This window comes from Tupaia chinensis, unplaced genomic scaffold (assembly GCF_000334495.1).
Source record: "Tupaia chinensis unplaced genomic scaffold, TupChi_1.0 Scaffold000049_1, whole genome shotgun sequence".
Lineage (NCBI taxonomy): Eukaryota > Metazoa > Chordata > Mammalia > Scandentia > Tupaiidae > Tupaia > Tupaia belangeri.
In genome coordinates, this window is record NW_006159507.1 from 486,158 (window position 1) to 497,675 (window position 11,518).

The following is an 11,518-nucleotide window of genomic DNA, read 5'->3' on the forward strand; positions in this document are numbered from 1 at the left end:
TCCTGCTGGTGGACATCTGGTTGTTTCCAGGGTTTTCCTCTCTACTGTTACAGACTGTGCTGTCTGGAATGTTCTGTCTGTATCTACGGCAAGGGCACAGAGGAGTTCCTGTCAGTTCTGCCTACAAGCGGTTGCTTGGTCACGGGCGTACACCTCACCACTTGAGTAGACAATACCAAATTGTCTTCCGGAGCAGAGGTACCAGCTTTCGCTCCCATCAGCAGCTCTAAGTAATTCATTGCTGTATACACTCACATTTTGTTGTCTGATGCTTAGATTTTCTTGCTTAGCTGATGTGTGTGAAGTGGCATCTTTTGAGGAACAGCAACTTTTAACGGCGTTACATTGATTTTCTGAAAAGTGTGAGTTTTTCAAGTGCTGGTTTAAGATGGCAGTATCCAAGTGTCATACGTCTGGTGGCATCAAAGTGACTCGGGAACTTATTAAAAATACAAGTTCTCAGGCCCCACCCCAAACCTGCTGAATCAGAAATGCTGGGGGTGGGACCAGAGGTCTATGCCTTCAGGAACCCTCTGGGTGATTCTGTGCTTGCTCAAGACCGAAGGTAAAGGGTTAGGAAACCTCTCTCCACCTTGATGTCATGAAGAGATTCTCCTGTGTTGTCTTCCAGACACATGACAGTCGTACTTTGTACACTTCAAATTGTGGTCCACCTGGAATTGATTCATGTATCCGGTATGAGGGTAAGGTTCTAATTTCATTGTTTTCCATCTGGATAACTAGTTGTCCCGGGCCCTCTGTGGAGAAATCCATCCTGTCCCCAGGGGCCTGTAGTCCACTGGAGTTATAAATGCCTTTGTCATGTAAGCGTGGCCCTCTTCCTGGGCTCTCCACTTTGTTCCGAAGTGCAGTTTGCCTGTACCCAGCTGATAACACACTATCTTTTCTTTGGAAATGGACAGGTATTGTATAAAATGAAGGGAGTATAATGTACACTTTCTTTGTCACAACAGCTTTGTAGAAACGGTTGATTTCCAGTAGGCTTCATGCCTGGCATTTGTTCCTCCAGAGCTCCTTGGCAGTTCTCGGCCTTTTTGCTTTTCTGTGTACACATTGGAGTCCGCTGGTCAAGCTCTACAGAGTTGGGTTGAATTTTAGATCTACTTTAGCTCACGGAATCGCTAGCTCAATGTGGGGAAAATGAACGTCGCACAGTGCTGAGTTCTTGTCTAGTCTTTGCAAATCCTGTTCAGGATTGTCTCATAATAGAGAGAAGAGCCAGCTCTCCCCAGGGTTCACTATCATTCCTGCCTCACGAGCTCTCCATGGCCTGCAGCCAGCCTGTTCCCTCCCTGTGGAAGCTGGGGCTCAGTGGGTGGATGGTCAGGGGCGGTGTGGGTGAAGACTGACCCCCTACCTCTAAGTCTCGGCTTTCTGAGGACTTATATGCTTAAACCCTGCTTCCCAGTAGAGTCTTTGCATGGACCATTTCTAATACCGTCCCAGTTGGCATCTGAAATGGCTCAGGATAGAGAAAGAAGTTCACAAATGGAGAAACCATTTCTCTCCCCTGAAGGTGGAGTGGGTGGAAAATGAAGGTGCAGGGTTCCAGACTTCACAGTTCCTGTCCCAACCCCGTTTGCTGCATGATTCAGTTCTCCTGGACCCCATGCATGGAGCTGGGGGCTCTCGGTGAGGTGGGCCCCGTGGAACTTTCAGGTCAGGATTTCACCGTACACCAGTGTGCCGGGCAAGTGTACAGCATGGCCAAAGTACAGAAGAGACGCTGTTTTCTCCCTTAAGCCCACGAAGCGTGATTAAAATCCTGCTGTTTCTCTCGGAATCTGCTCTGTAAGACAGGCCTCGGAGCACTGCACCTTTCACACCATGCCGTCAACCCTGGGTTGCCACTACTCGGAAGACATTGCTCACTCGTTCATTTCTCCAGTGGGTGATGGTTCACCAACAGCGACTGACCATGTGCTGCTGGGGGTGGCACAGTGAACACGAAGTCCCCAAGTCCCTGCCCTCATAGAGCTGGCAGCCTAGACATATCATTGCTAAGATTAGGGAATGCTAAATGCTCTGAAAAAGGAAAAGCAAGGGAGGGGGGCGGGGTGGGGAGCGTGGAGATGTTCCCTTAAGAGAAGCACAGCTGCAGAGATGATGTTAGGGCAGAGATCTCAGTGAGGCCCTTGCATGCATTGAAGGCAAGGCATCCTAGGTAGAGGGACAGCAAGTGCAAAGCCCTGAGGCATGGGCCTGCTGGACATGCCGTGAGGGTAGTACGGAAGGCTGTGAGCTAGAGCAAGAGGGGCAGAAGGGCGTGATCTTCATTCTTAAAGGAGAAGCATCCCTGGGTCCCGGCAGTGGGTGGGTGCTAACACTTGTTCAGGGCAGGTTGATCAGAACAGATCATCCATAACACCCAGGTTCTTGCTACAGAAGCCATGCGCTCCTGTGTAATCCCAGACTCATCTCCCAGTCTTTCTCTTCCCACAGGCCCCAGCTGTGGTGTTAAAAGGGTTACACCCTCTTTAGAGAGAGAGAGGATCTTGTGTGCTCTGCAGATGCCACCAGGGCCCAAAGCCAGAACTAGATTGAAACCACAGGAAGGCTTGGGTTCCACTAGGACTGATGGGTTTGAGGGGCGTGAGCTTAAACTTTCCTCTCCTGCTGCAGTGTCACCAGCAGGAGCAAGCTGGCATGTCCCCATTTGTGGAAGCCACCATCTCTCTGAGGCCCAGGCCTCGGCTTTATTTTAACTCTTAAATATATTGTTAGGTCGTTGGGAATATCATGACATGGTTTTCTATGCAGAAATGTGTCGTCATTTTCTCAAAAACCCAATAGTATCAGCTCCCCTTTTAGGTATGTATGAAGGCTTGCACAGTGAGCCTGAGGAGGCCTAGCCATTCCTTCCTTCTTTCTTTTAAAAAGCATTTATTTAATTTATTATTGTTATTATTATTATTTAACTTGTTAAAATCATCAGAGACAGGCAGAGAGAGAGAGAGGGAAAGTGAGAAAACAAGCTGCCAGGTCTGGGACCTGAACTGTGGTCGACCATGTGGGAGTCCAGTACCTTAACCGCCATACCACCTGCTGGCCCCGCCACTCCTTATTTCTAAATTTCTTCCCCCACCAAAGTTAGCCAACGTGGACAATGTCTCTCTGTTAGCTTGTCCCAAGATTTCCTTGCATACTACATGGGAGATGTCTACTGTGCAACACTGAGAGAGGCCAGAGTCTCCCAAGGCCCGTCTGTGTGCAGAGTTGTATGCAAAGAATACTCTGGCTGCCAGGTAGTCACTGAAATGAATTTTCATCTTCAAGTAGCTTGAGTCAGGTTTGAATCCAGACTCTTCTACTTAGTATTTGTCTAACCAGAGTGTGTTTTTAACGTCTCTGAGCCTCAGTTTTGCCACCTGTCAAGTGGAGAAATCAATACCTACTTCATGGGCTTGCTGTGAGTGTTCAGCAAATATATACAAAATGCTTTGTAGAAACTGCTGTATAAATGAATACAATAATAAATATTGTTGTATTGGGTTATTGGAAAAGTCATGATGTATTTTTCTGTTTTTTTTTTTTTAATGCAAAAATGTATTATGACTTTACCCAGCAGTTTCATCTGGAACAGAATAGCTGACCAAAAGGGGGTTATTCTGTTGAAGCTCCTGGCACTCTCTCTCGGCCCCTGGATGGAGTGGGGGTGTAGGAAGGCATCACTGAAGACTGATGGAGGGGGCTGGGACTAAGGCGCAGGGAAGCTGACTGGGGACGTGGCCGTTTTTGTGTCCCTGTCTCCCTGGAGCCTCTTCGAGGCAGGTGGCTCCTCTGGCCACTCTGGGCTTGGTGTCTTCTGGGCTGCAGGAGGATCTGCCTGCCCCACCTTCCAATGATGTGCTCTCCTCCCAGTTCACCTTTTTCTCGAAACTGGAGCCTCAGAGTTGTCCTGTTTACTCATCCCGAGAGCCGGAGACAGTTTGGGACAAGACGTGGCATTTTTCTTGTAAGCCTGAGGCCTTGCCGGGAAGATGTCTGGGCCACCAGGGCCATGTGGTCTGCAGCCTGGCTGGCTTCCGGGGCCCCTGGTTTGCAGAGAGTGTGGGTGACTCAGAGAGCTGTGCCGTGTGTCGCTGGCCCAGCACGTCGGCCACCTTGCAGCGAGGGCGGGAGGGGCCCCTCGGCAGGATGTGCAGATGCATCTCCGAGCAAGCGCTCAGCTCACCTCAGACCCGCCCACTCCGAAATGCAGCTAGAGCTGTGGAGGTGAAAGTGCTTTGGTGGGAGAGAGTGGACCGGCCGGCAGGTCGACTCGGTCAGAAACCAAACCCCCTCTGTGTGGTGGGCTGAGGCGGGCGGCTTGTGACAGTAGAGACAGCGGCTAGCACTTTTTTTAGCTTGGCCTTGTGCCAAGTATGTTCGTAGTATAACATCCGAGGTACGTATTATTCCCATTTTACAGACGGGGAAACTAAGGCTCGGAAATGGAAGAGACTAAACCCCCCACCCCCGACAAGGAATTGTGTGCAGAATGGAGGAGGGATTGCTTACTGTGCGCCAGGCTCCGTAGAGCGCCTGGAAGGTGCAGCTGTCGGCACTGACTCACCAATTCCTTCTGGAAGCCTCAAGCATTAGGAACTCCCCGCCTTGTGTAGGGGAGTCAGAGAGGTTTAGGATGTGCCAGGGCTGGAGCTTGGACCCAGCCCAGTTCTGTGTTTCCCTGTAACTCTGACCCTGGGCGCCAGGCCTTTACCACTCTGGCCGCCCCTCCTTAACAGAAACACCAAGGCCGCATTTGTAAGATCGGGGGAAAAGTGAGAAGAAAAGGGTTGTTGGCTTGCAGGAACCAGGGAGGCATTTGGGCAAAGAAGCAGGATTCAGGTACAAAGAAAAAAGTGGGGCCCCGCTCTGCCCCTGACATGAGCTGGACTGCACAAGGTGCTGATGTGGGACAGGCAGGGGCTGCTCCTTGGTGAGACTCTGCTGCAGACCAGCTGTGTGATGCTGGCAGGCCACTTGACCTGGATTGCTTCTCTGGCAGATGCCTGCTGTGGGACCATGGAGAGACGGTGGAAAGGCATGGACTTTGGTGAACCAGGGCTGAAGGGACTGTATGAGTCAGTCCAGGCTGTGTAACAAAATATCACAGGCTGGCTGGCTCAAACAACAGAACTTTACTTTCTCAGAAGTCTGAGATCGGGGTGCCAGTGTGGTCAGGGCCTGCTGATGGCCACCTTTTTTTAGGTGTCCTCACGTGAGAGACACAGGCTGACTCCCGTGAGCGGGCACTAATCCCACCTTTATGACCTCATCTGACCCCAATCACCTCCCGAATGCCCTGTCTCTGATACTAGCACACTGGGGGTTAGAACCTCAACATGTGGGGTTTTTTTTTTTTTTTTTTTTTTTTTTTTGGGTGGGGGGGACATAATACAGTCCATGGCAGGAACTGTACAGGTGAAATTTTGAGTCAAGGGGATGAATCAGAAGCTAAGCCTCTGTCCACAGTGTCCTGGAAAGTCACTGTGTCCTAGGGACACCAGGGACAATGTCACCTACACTCAGTCCTTGCCAGTCACTCCAGGCAGTCTTTAGGTTAACAGCAGTAAGAGCAAGGCTAGGCCGTGTGGATCTCACTCAGAAATTTAAGACCAGGCTGGTCCCTACTTGAGACCCTAAGGAATTTCAGACCAGGCGGCTAATGGCTTCTCTTGCTCGTCTGGAAGGCGTGGAGGGAGGCAGACACGTTGGAATATTTTGCAGGAAACGGAAGATTTAAGACACCTAAGATAGAGGCCAGCAGGTGGCATAGCAGTTACATCATTGAACTCCTGTATGGCAAGCCACGGCTTGAGTCCTGGACCCGGTGACTTGACACTCACATTGGGCGTGTGCACACGTGTGCCTAAGATCCTGGGAGGAGAATGGAGAAGGGATTGCAGTGTGGCCATCCTCCAGAGGGGTGATTTCTTGCTTTCCCTCTCACTATCTCTGTCTCTCTCTCTGGTGAGTGCATGTGCCCTAAAGCAGAAACCTCTAAAAAAAAAGATACTTAAGGTAGATGAGGAGGTCTTGTGGATGGGGATGCGTTGTGATCGGGGAAGCCTTCCTACAGGCTGGGGTTCAGGCTAGGCTGTAGGGGATGTGGGTGTGTGTGGGCGTCTTGTGTTGGAGCTGTGTGGTGACCTGGTCATAGCATCTGCCTGTGAAGATGAGAAGACCTGGGAGGCAGATTTGTAAGACCATGCGGTAGAGACTGCTGGAAGTTTCCATAATCCCCAGTGGTTCCTTTCCAAGCAGCAGGGGCCACACGGGTGTTCAGGGGACGGTCTCAGCCAGGTCAGGGGTCGAACCTCCTTCGAGGTGAGGAAGAGGTTGTGTGTAGTCCTGCCAGGTGAGGAAAGCAGGTCAGGCTAGGAATCTGTTTCTACCGCTCGAGGCCCCCACCTGCTGATACCTCCCTCCCCCACACTGCCCTGGCCTCGAGAAGCAAGAAGTCAACTCAGATGTCTTTAAACAAATGTTTGGTGAACTCCTCCAACCCTCAAGGAGAAAGATGGCTTCCCAAACAATTAGGTATTTATTTTCTCTTCTCATTTGTGGTGGCAGGCTGATTTGTGGGTTTGGACTACTGCTCCTTTCCTGAAACTCAACTCGGTGTAGCAACAAGTGTCTTTTTTTTTTTTTTTAAGGCAGCAAATTATTTGCTGGGCTGGCTTTGTGGCTGATGCTCTCAGCAGAGGTTTTGGGTCGAGGCTGTCTTGAACCGGCAGAGGGACAAGGAAGCAGACTGTGTTTGTTTAGAATGCTTTCCTGCTTGTGGTCACTGCTTGAGAAGCCGTGTGGTTCTTGCCAGGAGAGGTGTAGCTTAGTTGCGTGTCATCAGATTCTGGCTGAATCGGAGATCCATGCTATGTAGATCGGGCGAGCCCGGTCCAGGTCTGAATAGACACAATCAGTCTGTCCTTCCTCGCAGGCAGCTTAGTTTCATGAAAGCCCAGGGTGTTTCCCCCTAGGTAGTAAGTCAACATGCAGTCATGAAAAAAGCAGAGAACGGGCCACGCAGTAGCAAGTTCTGGACTGGTGGGGGGACATCCGTATGTCACGGTTGGACGGTCAAACCAGATACACCTTGGAGCAGTCTTTAATGCCCATCAGCCCCATGGTGTCAGTGCCGGTGCCGGTCAGAGTCCATCCTGTTTAAGTGGACTCTCAGAAGCTGGTGCTCTCAGAAGCTGGTCTAGAAAGCCAATTGTGAGATCTCCAAGGTGGCAGACGCTTGGGTCTGTGTTTTTTTGTCTGTAAAGGCTATTTGCTGACTCTGTGCTTTTGCACCGATCAGCGATGATCGAGCTCCTTGGTGAACCACATCCCATCTCGTCCTCAATCTTCTTCTCCACAGAGCTCATGGGACGACTCCCCATGGGTGGTAAAATTGCAGCGTCCCTGGCTAGGCCTCCAGCTGTGGTGTCGTAAAGACCCCGGAGAAGGACCACGAGGCCAAGACTCAGAGGGCCATCTCCGCTTACTTTAGGGTGATTTGTAGGTGGTGCCTAAGGAGCCCAGAGTAACTCGAAGTGCCGCCTTTGGTCCATGTTACTGATGGCTGTCCAGATGTTTGCAGGGATCCAGGGACCTGCTGTTTAAAGGAAGCAGAACTGTGCTTTCGGTCACTGGAGTGGGCCGTTTCGGACTGGGCGTTGCTCCCTTCCAGCTTTCTCTCCTAAGGGGACCATGTCGTAGAGTTAATAACACGTGCCGACTACATGGCTGTTATGTCATTTAATCCTCACGGTAACCTTGCCAAGCAGGTGTTCTTGTCCCCACTTTGTGACTGAGGAAACTGAGGCCCACAGAGGCTCTGAGACTTACGCAGACGCCCTGACAGGGTGGTTTTGTGCCGAGAGCGTCCAGTGCTGGTCAGCATGGGGAGCGGGGGCCTCCTCCTGGCCTTTCAGACCCAGGGGCCCTGGCCTGGGCTCGTTAGCATAGAGCTGGCCGAACACTACGCGGCTTTCCCTGGACAGGTCACCCCTCGTCTCCGCCTCAGTAACTTGACCTGTGAACCGGGACTCCCACCACATCCCTGCGGGGCGACTGCGAGGACTAAGTAAGACAGACAGGTCGGCCGCTGTCCGAGCTGGTTCTGCTCTCGAGTTGAACTCCAGGCCTTTGTTGAACTCGGGTAGGCTCTCCTTTGGCTCTTAGGGTCTTAGGTTTTTCTCCAAGAAGCCAAAGGTAGAATGCTATGACTAACAGGAAGCTGCGCCTCAAAACGCAGCAGGCAAGCCTGCCAGTGTGCTGGCTTACACTTCTCTGAGAGGGTGACGGAGCAGGGCTCAGCTTCTTGGGTACTGGCTTCTAGGTTCACTGGGGTGATGCAGCTGTGGTCTGCAGCTACATGGGCACCGTGAGGTTTAAAGAGCCCTGTTTTAGCTGGAAAGTCCCTCAGGTTCTGCCTGGATTTGACTGCACCTGGAGGGTGTGACATCCGACATCTACTGTGTGCTGCTTAAATGGGCAGATGTGAACAAAGTGAAAGTGTCTTGGCCATCACCTACCCTCCCCACCCCAGGCTGTTTATTTCTAGAAGGGAGATAATGGGGAGTGGCCTCTAACTTAGTTCTAGCAGGACCACCTGCTATGGAGTGGGGACTAGGACCCAGCAGGAGACTGGATCAGGGAGGTAGCAGTGAAGGTTGTTCATTTCTGAACATCTAAGGGTCATTGCAGAAGCATTCACGTAGGGATGGGATGAAGGAACCTCCAAGGTCAGCCTGAACTAATGGAGAAGGGAATGCGTGTTTCCTACAACGGGATCACGTGGAACAGGGGCATGTGGGGGTGGAGGGGGGAGGCGAGTGGGAGGAGCAAGGAGATGCAGTGAGGATGGGGTGACCCGGTTTGGCCATGTCAAGTCTGAGATGCCCAGTGGGCTGTTAGAGATCTACATCTGGGGATCGGGGTGCTCCTCTAGGCCCTGAATGAAGTATCTGACAACACCTTCTGCTCCTGGATTTGGGATAAGCCAATTTGGAGCTAGAGAACATAGCAAGGGGGTGACCTTAGGGCCACGTGCACCTAGAATTTTGGAGAGTGGCCTTTTGACTTCAGATGGCCTGAAACACTGGTCTGAACTAGCTCTCTGCAGCTTCGCAGGAGGAATGATGAGGCTTGTCTGGTCCCAGGGACCCAGCAGCTCGGCACCAACTCCTGCATTTGGGATTTGGGCCTGTTGGAAAGAGCTCATGGCTAAAGGTTTTCTCCCTCAAAGATGAGGCTGCAGGAGCTCCCGGCTGTCCTTCACCGAGCCTCCTAGTTCCCGGATGATGCTAATACTCAGTGCCGCGTCACTCCCCGGAAGAAATCGAGCCCAGAAAGCATTTCCAAATCACGCATGCAAAATAGACTGTGGCCTTAGAATTTAGCTATTCAAGGGGGACGACAGAGACGAGTGTGTTGAAAGCTCTTGGTACAGATGTATAGAGGAGTTTACTATTATCTCAAATTGAAGGGAAAAAACAATAGCACGGCTTATCAAATAGACGACTCGGGTCTCAGGTGCCTTCACTACTGTGACTGGACCGAGACTGTAAAAATAGTAACTTTTGTTCCATTGCCGACGAGAAAATAGAGCAGAGGAGGAAATTGTGCAGACGCCTGAATTTACACGATCACTGATGTCCGTGGAGGTGACATCATATTTGGGGAGGAAACCAGGGCCAGTTTAGCATACACAGAGGGCTGTGGGAGAGAGCCTGCCAGAGCTCCCTAGCGGAATTCCAGCAGAAGCCCGCTTTCCTCTAGCTGGCTCGATCTGAAACCCCGTGGCGTGTTCCCAGCAGAACCTTCTTTCTAGCTTAAAAAGACAGAACCCCACTCCCCCAGTAATCCTGCTGGTGTGCTTTGAGCTCAGAGACCCCCACTTCTCTGCACACAGCCCTGCCGCTCAGCGGTCATTACACTCCTTGGGTTAACTCCAGCACAGACGCTCAGATAATACAGAATCGGGACTTCAAGTACAGCCAAACGGTGACATTCCCTCCTGGGTTCTGAGTGGTTCAAAGTAAAGAGACGCCCCCCAAAGTGGATGATAATGGCATGAGTTGGAAGCGTAATAGAGATCGAAGGTGATTTTTTTTTTCTTCTCAAAAATGGTTTTGCAAATCTTTTTCAGAGCTGATAGACACACACCTTAGCTGGATACAAAACATATTATGAAACAGAATGACTGTGATCTTTGATCCAAGAAATCAAAGTGAAAGGTAATTGATTATCTTCTGCTTCTCCTTGTTTTCCAGCTGTGTGTTTCCTTAACTTGAATTTTGTCTTTTTTTTAGTAAAAGAAAACCTCACAACCCGAAGGGCCCCCCCTTCTCATTTTCCAGTCACCCCCAGAGGTACCTTTTGCTGCTCTGCAGGGCCACATGCCGTCCTGGGGACATCCCCGGTCTGCTCATTCTGTGAGGCTGGCGCTCAGGTTGGGGTGGGGAGGAAAGGGGAGGAGGCCCTGGGAATTGCGGGCTCACCCAGACGCCCTCTCGCCCTGCTCTGGGCTGCCCTGCATGGCAATGCAGCAGTGTCCTGCCCCTTGAGCCTACTCCTCTTTGGTCTTGTACAGGAGGCTCCCTACCCAGGGCGAGGCCAGAAAACCCAGGGACCTCTGCGGAAAGTGCCCTGGGCTTTGGCGATTTGCCATCTCCATCCCCTCAGCTCAGAGTTTCGATCCTCCCAGGGGCTTTCTTGTCATGAGCTTTCTGCAGCGTCATCTGCAGTTCAGTTTCTGGGTCTGAAGTCAGCCTCTGGAGCTAGGACTACAGCCTGGTTTCCCCATGTGCCCAGCTGAGACCCTCACTGAGCCCCACCCAGTAGACTTTATCAGGGCCGGCTTTGGCTCCTGGGCCTCCGAGGAGAGTCTTGTGGCAAGGTGTAAAGCTTGCGTGGGACCTGGAGAGTGAGCTCCGCCCTCTGCCTCAGCTTCTTCCATGCTGCTGTCACTTAATCCTCCCCACGGTCCAGTGGCACAAGCAAGCACTTGCAGTGCCGGCTCATAGCAGCTACGGGGTGAGCGCTAAGGTTACTGGGCTGCGTGGCTCCTGCTCAGTCTCCCCAACTGGGAATGACTTTGGACAGCCCCATTTGGGCGACCATGAGTTCATTACTCACAGCCCTGGTCCAGAAGTCCTTGCAGCCTTGCACTGGCCCAGTATGAAACTCTAGCAAAAGTAGCTGTCAGATGCCAGGCCCACCGGCACACACAGGTGCCAACAGCTCTGCCAGGCCTGCTGGGACAGCCCACTGCTTCTTAGTATCAGAATGAACCTTTGCTCTAGCACCTTCTCCAACAGCCATGGGCCAACTAGTCGAGAGGCAATCGTAAGAACCCAGCTGAGAGGGAGAATGTGGTGGGTGCTGCTGCTTGGCCAGCCAAGGCCACATGGGAGGCCCAGGTTCGATTCCCAGCCCGCCTTATAAAGCTGGGTACAGTGGTGCATGCCTATGGCTTTAGCCCTTTTGGAGGGTGGGATGGGGGGGTAGAGAACGAAAC

At 51.8% G+C, this 11,518-nt stretch overlaps 1 protein-coding gene across 5 annotated transcripts in view; it reads left to right on the plus strand.

Moving 5' to 3' along the window:
• NFATC2 (nuclear factor of activated T cells 2) overlaps positions 1-11,518 on the plus strand; it is a 181,831-nt gene that overhangs the window by 159,743 nt on the left and 10,570 nt on the right. For 2 of the 5 annotated variants that reach the window (XM_014591178.2, XM_027775060.1), the window contains exon 11: positions 10,148-10,235. The exons of the other annotated variants lie outside the window; for them this stretch is intronic. In XM_014591178.2, the coding sequence (XP_014446664.1) occupies positions 10,148-10,191 (44 nt within the window). In that variant the 3' untranslated portion in view covers positions 10,192-10,235. The remainder of the gene's footprint in view (positions 1-10,147; positions 10,236-11,518) is intronic. 5 annotated transcript variants of the gene reach the window in all.